The 21,112-nt window shown below is 49.3% G+C and overlaps 2 protein-coding genes across 6 annotated transcripts; one reads left to right on the forward strand and one right to left on the reverse strand.

Moving 5' to 3' along the window:
• Positions 1–511: 511 nt before the first annotated feature.
• ENTPD8 (ectonucleoside triphosphate diphosphohydrolase 8) lies at positions 512–6,873 on the forward strand. The gene is made up of 9 exons (XM_065737708.1): positions 512–742; positions 1,170–1,287; positions 2,031–2,181; positions 2,920–3,079; positions 3,579–3,809; positions 4,867–5,130; positions 5,386–5,496; positions 5,635–5,769; positions 6,334–6,873. The coding sequence occupies exons 1-9, from the start codon at positions 623–625 to the stop codon at positions 6,523–6,525; spliced, it is 1,482 nt and encodes a 493-aa protein (XP_065593780.1). The 5' UTR covers positions 512–622; the 3' UTR covers positions 6,526–6,873.
• Positions 6,874–7,753: 880 nt separating this feature from the next.
• Positions 7,754–20,877, reverse strand: NOXA1 (NADPH oxidase activator 1). 5 transcript variants are annotated; one of them, XM_065737709.1, is made up of 15 exons: positions 20,679–20,877; positions 19,452–19,534; positions 18,190–18,298; positions 15,873–16,007; positions 14,715–14,822; positions 13,942–14,001; positions 13,316–13,353; positions 12,676–12,817; positions 11,396–11,449; positions 10,462–10,534; positions 10,216–10,274; positions 9,129–9,298; positions 8,423–8,528; positions 8,207–8,330; positions 7,754–7,987 (listed from the first exon to the last, which is right to left on the reverse strand). In XM_065737709.1, the coding sequence occupies exons 1-15, from the start codon at positions 20,850–20,852 to the stop codon at positions 7,893–7,895; spliced, it is 1,530 nt and encodes a 509-aa protein (XP_065593781.1). In that variant the 5' UTR covers positions 20,853–20,877; the 3' UTR covers positions 7,754–7,892. The 5 variants fall into 5 exon arrangements, with proteins under 5 accessions (XP_065593781.1, XP_065593782.1, XP_065593785.1 ...); XM_065737710.1 differs by lacking the exon at positions 15,873–16,007; XM_065737711.1 differs by lacking the exon at positions 8,207–8,330 and having other exon boundaries at positions 7,900–7,987.
• Between the last annotated feature and the right edge of the window lie 235 nt (positions 20,878–21,112).

Below are 21,112 nucleotides of genomic sequence, written 5' to 3' on the forward strand. Positions count from 1 at the left end.
TGAAAAGGACCAGGTCCCTGGCTTTGCTCCTCTGCAATTTGTTGCTGATGCCTCAGGGACAATGATGCTGGGAGTTGAGCTCTGGCCAGCTGAGTGGAGCAAGACCAGCTGAGTGGAGCAAGACCAGGCAGGAGATTAATGGATAGAGATGCTGTAGTCTGATACTGTTGAGCAACAGATGTTTAAATTCCCCATCACTGGAGGTTTTCAAGATGCAATTGGACAGGCAGCCTCGTTTAGGCTTCCCATGAGAAATCGGGTTTGATGGTCTTTCAAGGTCCCTTCAGCCTGGACTGTCCTGTGATTCTGTGATTCCGTGTGAGCAGCTGGACCCAAAGAGGTCTGTCCCAGTGCTAACCTGCCAGGACATGGCCCTGCTCTGCGTGTCCCTGCTTGAGCAGGGGCTGGACCACATGGACCCAAGGGTCCCTTCCAGAAGCAGCCATGCTGTGCTTCTGTGACTGTGATTCCAAAAATGGCTTCAAGCCCTTTTTTCGGGCACCGGAGGAGGTCTGTCTTGACAGGTCCCATCTCCATCCATGAGATTTGCATTTCAAATCTGGGTTTGCAAATACAAGAGTGCTAAGCTGGGGCTGGGGTGTTTTTGCAGGTTGGAAGAGGAATGGAGTACAAGGCCAAAGCCATCGCAGGACTCCTGGCAGCCACCTGTGTCTTCAGCATCATCGCCCTCATACTGACTGTTGTAAATGTGAAGAATGTGTTTCTGCCTCCTGGTACTAAGGTAAAGTCTATGGCAGAAACGCATCTACCTTCTCTTGCTTGGGTGTTGGCTAACCCCTGTTCTGAGATTTTCCCCAGCTTTAGGCAGGATGTGCTGTTATTCACCAAAATGGGGACAAAATGTCGTGCAGGCTGGCACGTCAAGTGCATCTGTCACAGTTTTCTTGCTTACAGCACATACAGCCTTTTCACTGCAGAGAACCAAGGGAACTTCCCCACTAGCTCACAAAGAGCCTTGGCCCCAGTACAGCTGGTGACTGCAGTGTCACGCTTTCCGTGCTCCGCTGACACTCTTGGCTTGGTCATATGAGCCACTCCCTGCATGCTGGGAGCTCTGCCCACTCATCTGGAGCTCTCCTAGCTCTGCAGACAGCTAAATCTGCTCTGCAGTCCCTGTCAGCCTGCGCCCCATCGTCCTGTCCCCGCAGTACGGCCTGGTGTTCGATGCCGGCTCCACGCACACGGCGCTCTACGTCTACCAGTGGCCTGCAGGCAAGGAGAACGGCACGGGCATCGTCTCCCAGGTGGAGTCCTGCACTGTGAATGGTGAGAGCACTGGGATGTGTCTGTCCCTCTCCCCACCCTCTGCTCAGCCTAGGGACACCGGGGCTGGTGGCTGTTCTGGGCAGTCAGTTAAACAGCACTGACAAAGGCCACTGTCCTAGGGCAGAGTGCCTGGGCAAGGGGTGGGAGATTGTAGAGCCTGCCCTGATGACAAATCAAGGCTCTGCAGCTGCAGTGCGGCAGTTACTGGTTAACTGTGCTCCAAAGCAGATGTCTGGTGGAGGGCAAAGGGTAAGTGAAAGGGCACTCAGGATAGTGGCAGTGCTGGAGTGCAGAGCTTGGGGGAAAGGTAAATAAATAGTGATACTGGCTGTTCCCACCCCATGCAGGACTACGCTGGGAGCTCAGATCTAGCACTAGCCTACAAAAATAAAAGCGTGTTTGAGCTGAGCTACATGGAGAGTACCTCTGTGTATGTATCAGCTCCACACATCCTCTCAGAAGGACAAATGAGAGAATCTCCCTTCGCTGGGGAAGTGAGGAACTATGCTCAACTTACTGCTGTGAGACTGGGATTAACCACACAGCATCACAGCAGCTCCCCACTCCTTGGAGAGCATGTCTGCTCCTGCAGCATGCACATGCCACCTCCAGGCAAGCCAGCTCTGAGCTTTGCCCTTCTGGGGACACCTATGGAGTCTTCCTGGCTGTCAGGGTGGACATGTCCCCTGTTATCCTGTTCTGCCCCTCCTGGGCTGGCTCCGTCACAGTGTGCTCTGTTGCAGGATCTGGCATCTCCAGCTACGCAGATGACCCCGCAGGGGCTGGAGCCAGCCTGAAGCCCTGCCTGGACAAGGCCATGACAGTCATCCCTGTTGAACAGCAGAGAGAGACACCCACCTACCTGGGAGCCACAGCGGGCATGCGGCTGCTGAGGTACGGGCACTGCCACACTATACATTTTAGCATCTTAGAAGAGGTATGGGGCTGGGATTGGGGACAGGGAGCTGCTTCTCAGGCAGACCATGGCAACGGGCAGAGCAACCATTTCTGTAGTCCATTGGGGTTGCCCAACATAGCCAGCTCACTGTGCCATGGAAAACCCCACAGCCTACACTGGTGCCAGCCTGGCAGTGCCCTGGAGGAGGAATGACCTCCATTGCTTGACTTGAAATCACAGAATGGTTTGGGTTGGAAGGGACCTTATAGATCTTTGAATCATAGAACAGCATGAGTTGGCAGGAACAGTAAAGGCCATTCAGTTCCAACCCCTTGCAATGGGCACAGACACCTCCTGCCAGATCAGACTGCCCAGGGCCTCATCCAGCCTGATCTTGAACGTTTCAAGGATAGGGCATCCACAGTTCTGAGCAGCCTGTTACAGTGCCTCACCACTCTAATTGTGAAAAATTTCCTTTTATCCAATCTGAATCTCCTCTCTTTCAGTTTAAAACCATTGTTCCTTATCCTGTCACTACAGGTTCTAGTAAAACATCTTTCTCCATCTTTCTTATAATCCCTCTTTATCTAATGAAAAGCAATAGATGGATAGGGTATATACTGTCACTGTGTAGTCCCACTCCTTTGCAGGTCACAGCCTTTTACTGTTAGCCTGCTCTGAAAGCTCCCCAGCAATTGCCTCTTCTACCACATGGGATTTATCTGCTTCTGCAGGGAGCAGAACAGCACAAAAGCTGAGCAGGTCTTTACTGAGGTCACCAAGGCCATTCGTGAGTACCCTGTGGACTTCCGTGGAGCTCAGATCCTCACTGGGAATGAGGAGGGTGCCTTTGGCTGGATCACCGTCAACTACCTGCTGGAGACACTTATCAAGGTGCAGGCCAGAGGAGAGGGCATGGGGGGCTGGGGATATGCATCTTCCTGTCTGAGTAAAGACCAGATTTCTTCATTCCCACAGGAGAGTAAAATGTCATTTTAGAGTGATAGTCACCCAAACAAATGAAGCCTGTTGTTGCAAACTGCACCTTAGACTCTACAGGTGTGATTAAGCGAGTCGAGGGCAGGAGGATCTTTGTGTCCGACTCATCCTGGTCCCGTGCTCTCCATTTCCATATGGGTTGATTTTGGTGTACAGAGATGCAGCAGTATCAGACTCCAGAACAACATTACACTTCTCCTCCTCAAAGTCCCTGGATCCGAGCTGGTGTGCAACAGCCAATGACCCAAACCTCACAGAGATCTACGTGGGTTGAGGAGGACATGAGCAGCAAGGTGTTAAATGGGGACACAGGATGTGGAAGGCCCAGGGGCTTTTGAGATCACAGAGCCTTTAGGGAAGGGATGGACTAACACTGACTGCCTTATGGGGCCAGTTTTCCTTTTCAGAAAAATGGGAACATCCACAAAACACTGAAGTTCTGGGAGCTCTGGACCTTGGAGGTGCCTCAACACAAATAACCTTCCAGCCTGGAGTCGCCATTGAAGACAAAAACACATCTGTCCTCTTCAGGCTGTATGGCACCAACTACTCGCTCTACACCCACAGCTACCTGTGCTACGGGCAGACGCAGGCCTTGAAGAGGCTGATGGCAGCTCTCCGTCAGGTACTGCAGACACTGGGCAGCAGAATCTGCTCAACCATTGCCATGAAAAATGTCTTCCAGAAGATTTGTACGTCTGTAGAAAAAGTCTTAGGGAACTGGGATGTTTCACAAATTCAAGAACCCGAGAAAGGCTTATATTTTATGTACTGGACGAAAAAATTGTATCATCTGGGTGGAAGGTGGTGGTGGTGTCCTGCAGGGCTGTCTTCTCCACAGATTTTGTCACAGAACAGCACTTTTTGCCATATCCCAAGCCCAGCTGTATCTTTGTGTTCTTTCCTGTTCTCACAGAGATGGAAATGAAGTATGTCCTTGCCTGGTTGATTCCAGGTATAGGCTTAATTGCATCTCAAGTGGTTTAAAAGGCCAGCAGGTCCTTCCCTGGGCAGTAGCTGCAGCATGCAGTTGGCAGAGGACATGAAGTCCATTCAGCCACAGGTGTGATCTGGCACCTCCTGGCCAGGACTGTCGAGTCTCCAAACTGTGTGTCCCTATGTAAGAGAGCAGGTTGGGTGGGGAGCTGAGACTGCACACAGCTCAGTGCAGAGATTATAGCTGTTAATGGGAGTTATATTCACTTGTCCCTTTGTTTTTTTTCTCTAAGTGAGGGTTCCAAACACCCTTCTCCTGCACACTGCTCCACCAACAGCCAGTGCTCTCCCATCTCAGCTCAGATGGGGAGGTGAGATGCCCAGTGCCATCAGAGATGGAGATTGTTGAAGAGTGTGCAGATAGAATGCACCTTCAGTCCTTTCTGTGTTAAAGCCTGCAAGATGTGGGGGGGACAAACCAGATATCAAGAACAACCTCTCCACACAGGCAGAGAGGCATTGCCCATGAAAGAGATGCCAGCCTTACAGGGAGGCAGTGGCACCAGCACCCCAGCCCTGCTCAGCAGCAAAATGCATGGGCAGGTTAAAGTCACTCAAAGGTTGGATCCTGCTTCTCAAATCCTCCTGGGGTCTAGATCCTGCTTTCTGGGTGGGTATAAATGCAGGGTAGGGTCTCACTGGCATCCCACATCACGCACTGGTAATGGCTCCCTCTCTCTCAACAGGACAGTCCAGACCCCCAGCAGATATCACACCCCTGCTACCCCAGGGGATACCAGGAGAACATCACCACAGCAGAGCTCTACAACAGTCCCTGTGTCCCCACTCCGAGCACTCCCAGCCCTGCACAGGTCCTGATGGTAAATGGGACAGGGAACCCAGCAGCGTGCCACACTGCCATCCTGAAGCTCTTCAACTTCACCTGTGGGGCCAACAGGACGTGTGGGTTCAACGGGGTCTATCAGCCGCCCGTGCGGGGACAGTTCTTTGTAAGGAGCCTCCGACCGTGGGGCGGTGGTGGTGGTGTGGGGAGGATGGAGGGTGGAATCCTTCTCTACTGTTGGTTGTGAGAGGGGAAACAAGAGAGGGGACTCCAAAGCTGGTCCTGTGTACAAACCTCTGCTGCCCCTGAGCTGGCAGGTGGATTCTGCCTTCTGCATTGTCCCAACCCCCACTCTGAGGGAAATGGGAAGCTCTTGTGCACAAAGAGCAAGTATGAGCTGGCCTCACCCCTTCTTCCCCAGGCCTTTGCTGGGTTCTACTACACCTTCTCCTTCCTGAACCTGACCAGCCAGCAGTCTCTAAGCCACACCAATGCCACAGTCTGGGACTTCTGCAACAAGAGCTGGGCCGAGGTGAGAGCCTTGCAAAGGGCAAGGAGCCCTCTGCCTGTCCTACCCCAAATCCCTGCCCAGAAAGCACATGCTCTGCTGTTCTCTGGGCCAGGGAGGGTTTTGTTCCTCATTATACCATGTCCCCCAATGGCTCTGAAGCTGGCAGAGACCTTCCCGCAGAATAAGGAGCACCTACACACATACTGCTTGGCGGGACTTTACATCTTGACACTGCTGGTTGATGGCTATAAGTTTGATGAGCACACGTGGAGCAGCATCCACTTCAGACAGAAGGTAAAAAAAAAAAGCCCCGTGGGGCAGTGGGAGCAGGCAGGCAGCTGTGGCCACATCCTTGCCCTGGCTCAAAGACACATTCAGGAGCAGCATCCCTGGAATCTCCTGCACCAGAGACGTGTCCTTGCAGCGTGTCTGTCACCTGGGGATCCAGTACAGCTTCAGTCCTGCCTGTCCCCAAACCTCTTAACCCATCTCTTATGTACTACAGTGCAAACAAACTAATTTTAGGGGGGGGGTGAGAGAAGTGCAGAACAAGATTCGCCCACTTTGATCACTGATGTTGGGCAGAACTCACACAAGCATTGGGGAAGTGATGGTGGCCCCATAAGCCACATGAACCAGAATGTGATCAAATTTGAAGGATTCTAAGGGTGGGAAGACACAGGTCAGAGGCACATCTGCAAAACAGCAGTTGCCCTTTAAGCCCTTAGGAAAGGGGAGAGCAAAGCTGTCTGTGTAACTGGCACTAGTAGGACCAGGTTTGCCACAGTCCCTTGTGCCAAAGCCACCAGTGCCTGGGAGAGGCACTTTCTGATGATTTCCTGTGCTCTGTCACCTCAGGCAGGAAACACAGACATTGGCTGGACGCTGGGCTTCATGCTGAACCTCACCAACACGATCCCCACAGAACCTCTGGAACTCGTCAAGGGGCAGCAGCCCAGTCTGTGGGCAGGTGCCATCTCCTTCATTGTGTTGGCCACAGCTGCAGGCCTGGTGGCAATTCTCCTCCAGTGTTTCTGGAAGTCCAAGTAGCTCCAGGTATCAAGCCTAGGGTCACTCTGCCTTCTAAACCAGGCAGGGGAAGTGGTGCAAGAAAAGGTGGAAGCAAGAGAGGGAAGAAGGCATTCAGCCCCACCTCCACTGCTCATGAAGTCTTCTTAAACCACCTCTGTAAAGACATCAAAGGCATTCTGAGCTCCCTACAAACCTCCACGAGGAAAAGATGCCAGAAACCTCTTACATCTGGCTGACAAAGGCCAAACTGAGATGTGGCGGCCATATAAATTCAAACTAGAAATAAAACCCTATTTTGTTTTTCAAATGCAAAGGTTGCTAACCAGCCTAGCAGAGTTTCCATCCCTTGACACTTTCACTCCTGCTGGGTTGGCTTCTCCCATCTGCAGCCGTGAAAGGCAATGGGCGCTGGAGAGCAGTGGTGGCCACCGACGCTCTGAGGACTGACATTTTCTGTATCCTGCCTTGTACAAGATGTGCAAGATTTCTGTCGTATGTGACAGAATATCTTTCCAAGGACAGACTGTCAGCTGTCTTTAAGATATTTACTGGCATATCTCAGCAGAAAAATACAATTGGAACTTGATTCAAGAGCTGCCAACTCAGCTCAGCGTTTATTTTATATTCAAGTTATATACTCCAGCTTTGTCAGACACTAAATCCATAGCAGGCTCCAGCTCCAGGCACTTGAGTGTTTTGTCTACATCAGCAGAGCCCAGCACAGCTCAGTTGCAGGAACCACACAGTCCTTCCAGCTCCAGCCACCAGACCAGCACTGCAGTGCCCAACTGCCCTCTGCCCTGGCCCTCCAGACCTCTGCCAGACCCAGGGCTGGTGTGAGAAGGGATGTCTCCACAGCTGCCCCTCTTTGCTGCAAGACCCCTGTCCACACAGCAAGAAGCAGGAAAATCCAGGCAGGACTGTTTAAGGGCTTCAGAAAAGAACCAAAGGCATCTGGGCTGAGAAAGGATCAGAGTCCTTCGGCTCTGGCAGATCCACGGGGTATTCATTGTTTGAAGATAGCATGAGAGGGAATGAACTCCTCTGTCCACAGGAACCGTTTCCCACCCTGCAATCTGAGCTGCTGTGGTCTGGCACACAGACATTTCCTGTAGCCAAACACCAGACCCCTCCCTCCTCTCTCTGCCCTGTACAGGAATGTCTTTGGCAGTGGAACCACAGCTAAAAATGTCAGGTCTGGGAACAGGCTGCAGGAAATGCTTGTTTGCACCAACAAATCCTGTTGGTGCAGGACATCTGTTCAGGTTGAGCTCCTGCCTGGGCCAGCTGTGGCCAGATGAGCTGGTACTGGTGTCTCCTACCCCTGGCAGATGGGAGCAATGGCAGTGGGCTCCTCATGTGGTCAGGCAGAAGGCTTCTGTTCCCTACGGGAAGGCAGCACAACTGGTCTGGGTTGCAAAGCATTTAGGGAAGATACCAGTCTTGCCATTGCAGTGTCCTTCGAGCCAGTCCTCATTCACTGGGAAAACAAAAGGAATCATGATAAGCTCTGGCTCATAGGAGCAAGGTTAGTGAAAGTTTTCATGGCTCAAATTTAACTCTGAGCAAAACCCAGTGCAAGTCTGCACTCCCTGTTGTCACAAACTTGAAACAGCACTGGAGAAGCAATCCACTCCTCTGTCACACTCTACTCTGAAAGCCTGGCCCTGGATAGCTGCAGACAGGACTGGAGAGGTACCTTCAGACAGAACATCCAGCACATCCCCCTTGCTGAACTCCAGGTCCCCTGGTCCCTGTGCAGTGTATGAGTGCTGAGCCAGCATCCGGTAGAGGATGGGTCTGCCTGAGGAGGAGTCCGAGTCCTACAGCAGAAAATCAGCATGAAGGTTGCAAGGAAAAGCAGAGACCAGATTAGAGCCCAGCACAGCAGAGATGCTTGTCACAGCCCACGTACCTGGCAGCAGAGTGTGATCCTGCCATCTGTCAGCTGCTGCCACATCTTCCCTAGATCTTCCTCTCCTGAAACTGCACCCAGTTCTTTGCCATCCAAATGCCTGTAGCTGTAAGGGTTCATTAACATGACTCAAATCATATGATCTGAAGACAAACACTTAGCCAATTTTAGTCCTCTACAATCTTCAGTCTGCAAAGCTCTCTTTGTAAATCAACTCCAAGCTTGTCATCTTATGCAATGACAAGGGGCCACCTTGCACACCCAGTGGGCACACATGGCACTCTTGGGAAGGGTCTTGCTTCCTCAGACACTTACTTGAAGGGTAGGTCTGAATCCCTCATGTCTGTGAGCCCCCAGGGGTGTCACGGTCAGGGAGACCCACCCCAGGACTAACTCACACTTGTCTCCCAGATTGCTCTGTATTGATCCTAGTGTGTCTTTAAGGTTGGGCAAAAGAAAAATCAATACACAGCAGCTGCATCTGTACAAAGTGTTTCCCTCTTTTCTTGACAGCGGCACAGTTTCCTTGGAAAGATCCTCCAGGTCTCCAAAGTCTGAGGATCACACGCTGATCCCCAACACCCGATAGACTGCTTTGGCCCCGGAGACCAGACGCAGCCAGACAGGTGCCCGTGTCCTCAGGGAAATCACTGCTGCCAAACCCTGCGTGGACAGCACGCACAATGAGTGCTGGAGGACACCGTACCTCAGCCTCCCGCGCTCTGCCTGCTGGCCAAAGCGCTCCCGGAGCAGCGCCCGCAGTGCTGGCACCGAGGGCACCTCGCCCGCCCTCACCACCAGCGCGCACTCGCAGCGCGCTCGCAGCACAGCCGGTCTGTCCGTGCTGGATGAAGCTTCTCTGTGGGTGAGTGGGATCTGCAGAGAGATGTGGCAACACAGGCAGCCTGGTTATTCGGGGAACTCCTGTCGTGAGAGCTGGCAGACGAAGGACCTTGCCTCAGTGCTGCCATAGTGATGGTGAAGCATCAAAATGAAGGTTTGAATTTTAGGGGGGGAAAAATGTGCGTTCAAAACCTATGAACAAATGTTCCTGTCGTGACCCGGGAAGCTTGTTTCTGTCTCAGTTAAAAAAAAAAAACAACAAAAAAACAACCTCTAAATGCAAATCTATATGAGCCGAGCCCCGGGTCCTCCACACAGCTGGAGAGGTGCAGCTAAGGCACAGGTCCTGCTGCCTTCTGTCTGAAGTACAGCTCCAAATCCCTGCAGACATGGGCGGCAAAGAAAAGCATCAGAGCTGATCTGCAGCTGGCACTACTAGAGGGGTGCTGACCCCAGCTGGACACAAAAGCAGTTCCAGTTCCACCACACATTAGCTGGCAATGACACAGAGCTGCACTGGAGGACATTACCCCACAAGAAGGCAAGGATGAGTGTCTGAGCTATTGTCATAAGCAAACTGACAAGGACAGAAGATGTTACAAAGGAGGAGGGAACAAGGGACAGCAGGTAGTTTAAAGGCTGCTCTCTCTTGCAAAATGGGCTGCAAACACTCTGCCTGGGGCTTTTGGCTCTTTGAAGAATGGCAAAATAGCTCTGCCCTGGTAAACCTCAACTTTGGGGCTGCCTCACAGAGCTGTAGGGTCATGAGATCAGGACTGATGGAGAAAGGCCCCATGAGGTCTCTGTAGAAAGGCAGGATGGACAGAGGGCTTTTTTTCCCAGTGATTTTGGAGCAGCTCAGGAATTTTGAAGCACCTGGCCATCATCTGACCCCCTAATATCCTTCATTTCCTAAAGCTGTGTCAGCTTCAGTTTGTTAAATACCTTACCTCAAAATCCACTTGGGAATCAGACTCATTTGCAGAAACATTTCCTCCCCTGGGAGACTCTGCAGAACGAGAGCACAAAAACAGCGCCTGCAGTCAGCAGAGGTCCCACACAGCTCTTCTGCAACCCACCAGCACACAGCCACTACTTCAGTGGGCAGCAGCCTCCCCACGCACCCCGAAAGCAGGGAGCTCTGGGCACAGCAGCTTCACAAAACACCCACTGAGGACCTGGGCCCGTGGGAGTACCTGGTGTCTGCTTCCCATGGAGCCGGCTGGGAGGCACCTGGGCAGGAGGGAGAGGAATCCCATCGCTGATCTTCTGCAGCAGAACAACGTGGAGTGAGCAGAAGGCACCAGAGAGCGGGCAAGGCCCGTGTTCAGGTCAGAGGCTGCAATGGGTTATACATTTCCCCAGCGAGAAAAGTTGATGAAGCAAACGCTCAAGCAAGCGTTATGGACAGGGATTCAATTGGAGGGGAAGAATCATAGCAGCATTAAAACAAAAATCACTGGTGGGGAACTAGTGCCTGTGTCACACCTTGCAGCATTGGGTTCAGACTGGAGAAGGACTGGCATCATGTGTGGAGATGCCTACTGGGGACATGGAGGAAGATTTCTCTGAGTTGATTGAGGCTCATGGCCTCCAGGAATAAAGCTGCGCTGTGTCTGAAATATTTCTGTCCCACTGCAGATTTCTCCACTCTGTACTGGCAAACTAGAACACATAAGCACACCTCACTTGCTTCTACCAAGTCTGGTGGCTGTAGGGAGCAGCCTGGCCCATCACATGCCACCTGCCCTCAGATCCATCACTGTGACAATAATGTGACAGTTGGTCGTAAGAGCTGTGGCAGCTGCTCGCATCTGTCTGCTCCATCAGCCCCACTAAATAAGAGATAATGACACCTAGATCAGTCTGTGTTGCGACACTGTGTTGGCCTGGGTATACATCTACACTCTGCCATACAGAGATCAGATGTTTAGGAACTAACAAGCATTTTTCCTGCTCTTAACCATTCTGTTGTTCAAGAGCAGTCAGTCCTTGCTCGAGGTGTGTGAGCTCAGACACTGTGATTGCCTTATGCTACATTCCATCCTGCAACAGTCTTACAAATAAAAATCTGAATGTATATTTCTCAGTCCCTTTTTCTTCCCCTGGATTGCAAGGCCGTTAGCTCACCCATTTATCCACCTTTGAGGCAGGCTCCAGGAGAGAGGCTGGTATCTGCAGCTTCTGCAGGACAAAAAGTAAAATCCTGAGACAGGAGCTGTTGTGGGAGCTCCACCCCACCCAGCTCCTTCTGTTTACTCCAGTTACACTGCTTCTGCTCTTACAAAGCACCACTACTTTGTCACCTTATTGCAGTACAAACAGGCCCAGGAATGGGCAGCACTGAAAAAAAAGTTTGTTCTCAGAAGTTGCTGAAGAACATCCAGTGTTTTTTTCTTTTGCATCTTTTTCTGCCCAAAGCAGTGTTAGCAATTGAGTGGCTGTGATGTCGCAGACCAAACACCCACCAGGCCCAACATCCTGCTCCTCAAACATGCTTAGGAAGAGAAGCCACAACTATGTTGAGGGATAGCAGCCCAGCACTGTCCTTGTGCCTTCCAACAATCTCTCCTACTGAGCTACTGATTCCAGCTGATCATAGTGAGAAATTACACTCACTTTTCTTTTTCCAGTGTGTGCAGTGTTTAATTCCTCTTTTCTTTGATTTCCATCTGACATTTTACTGACTAAACAAGCACGTTCAGATCCTTCTGTAGCTCCAGGTCTATGCTTCAGGCCATGCTAAACAGATTGACTGTCATGAAACATTACTGCCCTAAGAAACACTGTACTGCTGTCACTATACCCATCTTAGGACTCTGCTAAAGGACAGATTCTGTCAGGACACCTTTTCTTAAAAACAATCAAACAACTTAAGTCCAGCCTTTATTTTCCTTCTGATCTGTTATCAGGCCTCAAATCATGGTCTCTCTTGCTTAACCAGATCAAGTTATTTTTAACAGTGTTGTGAAGAACCTTTTTATTTATTTATTTAAATGCAGGTAAATGCACTCAGTGGTTCACTGTATTCCAGCTGTGCACTGACTCTTTCAAAGAACTTAATCATACATGAGCAGTGGCTTCAGTCAACAAAAGACTTTCCATGTTGTCACATTTACCTGTTTCTATTCCATCCACTTGGAGATTCTATCTAGTTTAGGACCAGGCTCTCTCTTAGGTTCTCAAAGTGGAGAGCACTTTAAGAAGTGCTCTCCACAGAAGAAGCTGGGAAGAGCCAAGTGTCAGACATCACATCTGCAGTTAGCAACTGCTCTGTGCAAATGAGCTCCTGAACTCTGCTCCTCAGTGCAATATGTGGGCCCCCAGGGAACACACTCAGAGGATTGCAGTGAGCTCCTGTTTGCAGGCAGGACTGCGGTCTTTGCTGGAAAGCCCTCTGTTTTCTTTACCTGCCCGTCATGGATGGCTGTAGCCCAGCCATCTGCTCCTCTTGCCAGCACAAAGACCAGGCTGCTGGCTTTCACTGCCAACTTCTCCACGCCCTCAGGGTAATAATGGGACAGAACTCGATAGTAGCCTGATTCACGGTCCCTGGAAAGAATGGGAATGATGATAAACATCTTCCAGATCAAAGCAGTGACTAAATTCAGCCTTGAATTTCTGTTGCTACATTATCACCGAAACAACTGATTTTCGTGTTATTTGAACCAGTTAGGGAATACTTGGGAGCTCTGCACTAAGAACCAGGTCTGGGCAGCTGAGCATCCTCTGCCACTGACCCGGGCAGATCCTACAGCCCCTCTCTGCTCCCATTTCCCAGGCACAGTATGATCTTTCCCTGTGTCCGAAGGTCAGTGAACCAATTCCTACAAACTGTCCCAATATCTCTGTACAAGAACTGCCACACTCTAGCAAGGTGCAGTGTTCCTTGCAGCCACACAAGCCTTTATGCATTCAGCATTCATTCCACCCTTGGGAGCAGGTGGGTGTGAATCACACGGAGTCCTCAGGCAGAGACATGGGAAATCAAAACATGACTTTTTGAACAGAAATAGTGAAAGAAGAGTTAGACCAGGGTAGAACACTTACCTCAGAGCATCAGCACTGGGTTCATAAAAGCCCTGCTTCTGTGGGTGGACAACAGCATATATTTATAACAGTGTGTTATATAACAACATTACCACCTTATTTACTGTCCCTATGAATAGAAGGGAGCTTCACATATGGTATTTTCTGTAATCCCTATTTGTCACACCGCAACATCCAGAGAGAAGGCTGCTGCTCCACACTTTGCCAAGACGAACCACTTTCCTTCTCCCTCTTTATCCATCATGAGCAGAGTAACAAACCACTGGCTCCAAGACATTCACACCACAAAGCGTGCCAGCTATGCCTGTGCTGACAAATTTAACAAAGTAAATTTACAAATGTGTGTTGAGTGCTGCAAAGTCTCCACTGCTCTTTGGACAGAGTAAAGAGATCAAAAAAAAAATGCATCATCCAAGGGCTGGAGACTCATACTGCTGAGTTATTTCCAGTCAATACCAAAACACTCCAGCTGGCTCTGAAAGCCCTCTGGATCTGGTCTGGTACAGGACAGAAACAGCACTGTTTTTTCATTAACATGCTCCTACCCTGATGGTGTTAAGATCTGAGGCCCTACGTGGAGCTCCAAGACAGCTCCATTCCATTTTCCACAGCAATGTCCTGCTCACCTGTGGCCTGAGAGGTTCGAAGCCAATGTACTCATCGTTGGGAATGATGGATGAGATCACCTGTGGGAGGAAAACGTAATGACTTAAGGCTGGATGAAGAAACTCTCAAACTTCCTGTGAGAATTCCACTCAGACCCACTTCCTTCTGACATCCCAAGTGGTCAGGCTTAAGGCAGAGCCATGCACTTAGTGGAAAACGCAGCATCAACATTTTTTTGTCCATATATTTTCCTCTAAAGCCCTTCAAAAGTATGTGAGTGGATTATATTCCCCTTTCTTTGTTCATGCAGGAGCCCCCTGTCCTGTGGCACTTCTGCTGACTGTGCTGGTCATGAAAGGGATTGGAAGAACTCTGTGATGGTTTGCATTAAAGTACATAGCAAAGCATTTTTCTCCCAAGTGCATGTTTGATCCACTGGGAATGCAGTAATGAGTAGGAAGAATGTGCTCCTTTGAAAATGTTGTTGTCAGCAAAATGATAACCACAGGGATTTGTAAGCACCTGCTCAGTTGTAGTTGTTTTTTTTTTCTTCAGTGTAAAGTCACTAAGATTGGGAAGGATTTTAGCAGCAATGTGCAATTTTTATAGACAAGATGTCAATTCTAACAGATTCTGGCTTGTGTGTCCCACATGCCCTGACTCAGAGTCCTGCCACGGGGTCTTCAGCAGTGCAGTGACCGGTGGAGTGGCCAGCAATAATGCTCTCTGGAGATGTCAGAAGGAGGGGTGTTAATCCACTTGCTGTTTACCTTAATCATCACATGCCTGTTACCTTGGGTTTACCCAGGAAATCTTTCGAATCCAGCTGTTCAACTTCCTTCTTTCGTGGTCTGAAAAATTCCCCAAGGGGAACCTGCATAGGCTCTAGAAACAGATGATTCTAGGGCGTGGGAAGAAGATAAAGGAAAAGCCATCAGTTAATATTAAACGAAACACAGCAGCAGTGAAAAGCAAATATAGCTTCTGTGTGCGAGAGAGATCAGCTCCAGGAAGACACTGGAGCAAAAAGTAAAGCAGTGAACTTGATAAAGGTCACTAAGTTTTAACAAGCACATGAAAAATAAAAGCCCAGCAGCCACTGCCTAGTACTGAGTCAAAGGCTGACTGTCAGCATAGGAGGGGTGGGAAGGGAGGGCAGTGGAGTGAAGCTTGTTAAACACATCTCTAAGAAGTTTCCCTAGTTGATTTCAGATATTTTTTTTAGTCAGTCTGTGCAGCAGCTGAGGAGCATGTAAGTAGTGAACATAAATCATACAATAGCATAAAGCACAAATACACTAGAGTTGATTAGATTATTTAATAAAGTGAAATTTAAATTTCTCTTTAGAAAGGAGACAAACAAAACAAGGAAGTACTGAGGCAACAAAATAACAAACCCTCCAGAGAAAGTAAATCAGAGTTGTTCCTGATCATAAAAGAGTCTTAACAGGAAACTATTATGTAGAATCATCCCTATAAACACTCTTGCACTTTACTTAAGCTCTAAACATGATCATCATTAATGTCTGAGCTACTACCAACCATCACCAAGGCAAAAGGATTCAAAGAAGTCTGCCAGCTTTGTGAAAAGTGAGACACTCCAAATCTGCATTTAAACACTTCATGAGGCAACTTGTTTCACAGTTCAAGTATGAACACAACTGAGCTCCTGAATAGCAGGGACTAGAAAGTACTGACTTCAACCCAAGAGGTTAGCCCATTATTCACAGCTCTGGTGTTTCTATGCTATGAAGCTCCTGGTGCTGGTAGAGGTGCTAGATTAGCGGAAGCTTGGTAAAGCATCACAAGGAAACTGCTTAGACTGTCATCAGGTGGCCAAACCAGTGGATAGACAGAAAAATCAAAGATATAAAACACTGCATGTTTTTATCTTGGATTCATCAGCTTGAGCCCAGAGTGCTCCCCAAGGAACCCACAGAGGCGGTCTTACCTGCACTCGCTCAAGGGCCAGGGCCAGCACTGCTGATCTTCCTTCAGGTCTCCACACAACGGCCTTTTCTAGGGTGGCTCTGGCCTCCTGCCACTGCTGCAGCCGGCACTGCACGGCAGCAGTGCTGTACAGCACCTGAGGTCAGCAAGGAGGGAGCAGAGCTGTTCTGCTGCTCAGAGGGCAGCAGCTGAGCAGACACACAGTGCTACACTGGGCTCAGCCAGGCAACAGAGACCTGGCACTGAACCACCATGAAAACTGCAGCAGCAAGAGCCTGCTCCCCGCTGACTATAGGAAAGGCACTGTGAGGAGCACAGCTGGGAAAATTTCATAATCAGAGTTGAAAGAGATCAAAGCTGCACTTTCAACTAGCACTGCCAGCTCTGTTTGAAGCATGGACAGGCATGGGGAAGAACAGATGAAGACTGTTACCAAACAGGTTTTCATCTTACTCTTCCTATGTCTAAAAGGCTAGTAAGGAAAACTGTATGGGTTTCTTTCTGTGTGAAACTAGGCAATACTTTGAATCAGAATTATTCTGATTCTCTTTCACTTTGGAATAACCTAACTGAAATTACTTTGCAGTGGGCTCTGAGGGTGCAGGTTGGCAGCTGTGGCTTGCTACCCAGCATGTAAGTATATTCCTTAGAACACAGAATTAGAACGTAACTACATTCTAAGTGGCAGTGTGAGGGCATCAGGAAGCCTCAGTCTATAATCTTAAGTAAGTGGAGAGTTCTTTCCCACTTTTAACTGACCAACTGTCACGAGTATGGAAAAGTTGCTGTCCAACAGGGCAGAAGAGTGGTCTAACACTCATTCAGATACCTTACTATCTCATGTGACATGGTTATCAGTTTGCAAGTTGCTTTTTGATGCTTGGACATGAACAGTACTTGGAACTGAGGTGCAGGCAGTAGGGTGCTTTTCCTTTACTCCTTCATCATAATAGAATATTGATCTTTTGAGGTGAAATGATCATGCTGAACATTTATGGGAACTACAGAGATACTCCCCCTTGGGAAGACAAGACAGCTCAGAGGTACTAGTTCCACCAGAGGCAAAAAATGCCTGTGTTTTCAAAACATACACTGAAATCTCCTCTCTCTTGGGAGGATCAGATGCAGGCCATGAGAGGCCATGCATGGGGAAAGCTGATGGTGCAGCTCTGTAGGAGGGTTTTGTTTGTGTAATTTGAAAAACAAGCTGCAGGTAGCTGTTACGAGTGAGATAGAAATGAATCAGGATGCAGATTCTGAATCCAGCATCAGCACAGTGAGAGCACACAGCCTGGCAATGTCCAGCTCACGTGGAGTGAGGGATTGGATACCCATCACAGAAAGAGTACCATCTTCCTCCTGATGGATTTGGGCACTCCTTAGCCCCATGCATTGTAAAGGAAGCCTTTGTTTCCAAGTGCATTTGAACTCAAATAAAGCAGAACTATGGCACTGAAACTGTTAAAAACGACAAGGCTTGGGAAGTATCACAGTGCCAAAGACAACTTCTTCCTGCCAGGTACAACATGATGTAGATTAAAGGAGGCTGAATGACAAGTTCCGAGGCATGCTTGACTTGAGTTGAACAATGACTTCTCACTCCCACAGAAGGGAGTAAATATTTTTTCCTATATCTGCTTCTCTGTCTGTGTGCATGGATTTGGGAATGCAAAATGAACCCTCCCAGTAATGCATGCACAGTTTCTATGAGTCTTTTAACAATCTAAATATTAAAAATATAATATTAAGTATTATAAAGTTATTTATAGCTAGCTCTGCCTCAGACTTTAATGGCATGTAGCAGGTTAATGAAACAGCATAACAGCTGCAGCACAGAGGGTTACAGAAGCAATGTGCTGCTTGCAGCCCAGTAAGGTAAGACACAGAGATAAGATTGAGATCAGTTGCTACAGTTGAAAAAATGGCTTTTGTGCACAACATTTCTTCAAAAAAAAAATCTTTATTCTGGACAAATTTTGTTCCTAACTGTCTATACTTTATCTATTTCAACTGTTAGAGCTGAGAGCTGATAAAACTTGCATATATATTAATATGAACAAGATTAAAACGAAAACAAAAACAAAGAAATTCACGGGGATCTGCTCCAAACAATTTTGCATCTTAGAGTAATTTGTTAAAACTCTTACAAGATGATATTGTTTTATGACTGTTTTTAAAGAAACTTAATCATAAGAGTGAAAGCAATTTTTCTACTGTCCTAAGGTAGGGTCTTGAAAAGCTGTTGGGTTACTTATGTTGAAAACCTGATGAATGCCTCCAGCAGGGGGGAGGGACAACAGAGACAGATTAACCCTTACCTCCCATGCATAGAGAATGTGCCTCAGCCCCAGCTGCTTGTAATCGATGAAGGGATTTTTTCTTAGATGATTGAAAGCCATATGATAGTCCGAGAGAGCTTCTTCATACCTGCAATGCAGAAATGACAGGTGAAACTGAGACTAAAAAAAAGCTAAAGTCTCCGTTTACAGAGTTCAAGAATAAACTAGCAAACACATGTACTCTGCCTAATAACCTTCATGAGAAGAGCTGCACCAGAGATATATGTCATCTTGTGACCATAGAAAATTCTCCGTCCTATCCTTGTAGCTATTTCAAGATGAATCTGGTGCGTCTCTCCTCTGGGATTCTCTACACTGTTTTACTATTTGGGATAAAAAATAGGCTTTGATACCCAAAGCACAGTTGCATTTTTGAGAACAAGATAATGTAAAGAACAAAGGTTTACAAATGCTGTCAGCTCCCTCCCCAGCTTGTTGCTGGCAGTTCTGCCCTGGCAACATCTGAGGGAAGAGGTAAGGGCTAGGAAACCCCTGCTGGTGGTGATCATATACAAACAGGCAGAGCACTTTAGTAGAAATTTAGAGACACTCCTAAGGATAAGCAGAGAGTTAGTCTAAATTTACACCAGCTGTGCAACTGAAATCAAAACAGGTTCCAGCTGAGGATGCAGGCTGAGAAATGAAGGGTTTAGGGAGGGCTGTGCAATGGTCACCCAAACAAGAGGCAGAAGGGAAAGGTTCCAGCCCTGGCTGAGGCACCACCAGCATAGATCTGCTGGTGGTGGCACAGAGCATGTAACTACTCACTCATCTCATTTCTAGAGGTGAAGATAGTAATTCTGAGATCAGTGAGCAAGAAAAGGCTCAGAGCAACTAGACAGAGAGGGTCAGCCAGTGGGGCAGACTGCAGGCTTGGAAAGGCCAGACTTGCATGTAACATATGAAGACATGTGGGACAGTGCAAGTATAATTTTCTACTCCCTGTATGTACTCCCTGAATGGCAACATAACTTTCCATCAGCATTGCATACAGGAATGGCTTCTGTCTCTGTGTGCATGGACAATAATGCTACATATTAGCCGTTGCTGAGGTTCTGAAGCTGTGCATCTTCTCAGCTCTCCTCTGTAAATGGGAGATGAGACTTGCTGACCTGTTACACAGTTTACAAGGCCAAACCGTAACTTATAAAATGCTTAAAATTAGTGGAGATTGAGTTTTAGGAATAAAGTTGTACTAAAAGCAGAAAACCAAAGAATGAACAGGCAAGAACATCACTTACATTTCCAACTGTAGGTAAACAAACCCTCTCTGAAAGTAGCCGACGGCAAGGGAGTTGTCCTTCGTAAGAGTTTTATCAAATGCCTAAGGAGAAAAACAGACATCTTGGAGATGAGTGAGGACTCATCTATCAGTGCCTCGCACACGCCCAGCTGGGTGCAGAAGGCACCCCTAGGCTTGTGAACAGCTTGTCTTCCTGAGAAATGAGGGGCTGTGATCCAGGCTGGAAATGGCTCCAAATCCTCTTTCAGGTCTTGGCTCTCTCTGAGCTGAGCTTCAACATTTTATCCCTCCTTGGGAAAAAAGACAATGCAACAAATGAGCCCTGCCTGCCATCCAATGTCTTGCAACCTGCAGGCCCTGTTGCCTGGAGCAGAGCTTGATCTAAGAGCAGGCTGTTTGAATCTGTCTACAGTGATGTGTGTGTAAAGAGAGAAACTGGAGGGCTTCACAAGCTGCACTTACAGTTCAATATTTCTGCCTCCAGTTTTCCAGTGGAGTATCAGCAAAGCTGGTAACAGCTTGTGGCCAACAGTTCAAAGTGGTTTCTTGCTCTGCGACAAAACAGCCTGAGAATCTTTCAGAGTGCTAGGAAGCTGTTGCTACACTTATTGCAATGTGGTGGTACGCAGCCTGAACCTCTGGGCTTCCTTACACTGCCACACAGAGAGAGCACTGCAGTGGGGAAAGTGTTGCAGAACCTCAGGGTGCCTGTGCCCCTTTGGCAGAGGCGTCTGCCTCTCCGTGGCTCAACCAGCACTGCTTGCTTTAAGTCTGCTCTTCTGTGACAAAAGAAGATAAAATAACCAACCATTCATTGGTCTACACATAGCCGAGCTTGTATCCTCCCCACCACTGCCCACTCACTGGGGCTGTTAGGAGGCTCTCGGCCACCATCTCTCGCAGATAAAGCCCTGCTTGGATCCCGCAGCTCTGCCTCAGCCCCGTCCAACACGGCCTGATCTCTGCCTTGTGCTGCCTGACAGTATCCATCCACATCCCGCCGGGCTGCAGACAGAGAGCTGTGACGAGCGGCTGCTGGAAGCTGCGATGAGAAGGCTGTCGATGCCAGCCCTCCTGGGCTCGCTTCCCAGCGAGCAGTGGAATTCCGGGACAGCCTTTCGGCACCCTCAGCTCGGGCAGCAGCGCCTGGGGGCACTTTCCCTCAGGAGACCCCGAGGCCAGGAGAGCCCCCCAACCCTCGCGGCCAACCCCGCGCTGCCCTCACCCGCAGTGCCTCCCGCAGCCGCCCGGCCCGCAGCTGCACGCAGCCCACGTTGAAGCAGATCCTGGCGGGTGGATCCTCGATGCCGCAGAACGCGTCCAAAGCCGCGTCCCAGTCCCCGCCGTCCGCTGCCAGCACGGCCCGGTGCCAGCGCCTCAGCAGCTCCCGGTACGCCATCCTCGGCCTCGGCCGGCTCCCAGCCGCCCCGCGGATCCCGTAGGGCCGCACCTGCGCGGGGCGGGAGCGCCCAACGAGGAAGTGCGGCCGCAGCGCCCGGGTCCCATATGCCCAGGGCGGCCGAGCGGGGCAGCAGGCGGCGGGACCCCACCGCGGCCCGGCGGCGTTTTGGGGGCGGGAAAGGTGAGAAAAGAGGCCCTAAACCCAAAGGAGCGGGGACACCGGCTCGCTTTGTCAAACAGCGCTGGAGTAGCGCGGTG

The sequence above is a fragment of the Cyrtonyx montezumae genome, unplaced genomic scaffold, assembly GCF_038088225.1.
Source record: "Cyrtonyx montezumae isolate F1298 unplaced genomic scaffold, pur_monq_1.0 scaffold_20, whole genome shotgun sequence".
NCBI classification, from domain to species: Eukaryota; Metazoa; Chordata; class Aves; order Galliformes; family Odontophoridae; genus Cyrtonyx; species Cyrtonyx montezumae.

Bases quoted from the DNA above. Each gene is read 5' to 3' on its own strand.
- ENTPD8 (XM_065737708.1), top strand. From the start codon at position 623: ATGGAGTACAAGGCCAAAGCCATCGCAGGACTCCTGGCAGCCACCTGT. The intron at 2,182-2,919 runs GTACGGGCACTG...CTGCTTCTGCAG, and splicing joins GCGGGCATGCGGCTGCTGAG to GGAGCAGAACAGCACAAAAG. The intron at 3,810-4,866 runs GTACTGCAGACA...CTCTCTCAACAG, and splicing joins TGATGGCAGCTCTCCGTCAG to GACAGTCCAGACCCCCAGCA.
- NOXA1 (XM_065737709.1), bottom strand. From the start codon at position 20,852: ATGGCGTACCGGGAGCTGCTGAGGCGCTGGCACCGGGCCGTGCTGGCA. The intron at 13,354-13,941 runs GTGAGCAGGACA...GTCCACCCACAG, and splicing joins TCGAACCTCTCAGGCCACAG to AAGCAGGGCTTTTATGAACC. The intron at 12,818-13,315 runs GTAAGTGTTCTA...CATTCTTTCCAG, and splicing joins CCCAGTGCTGATGCTCTGAG to GGACCGTGAATCAGGCTACT.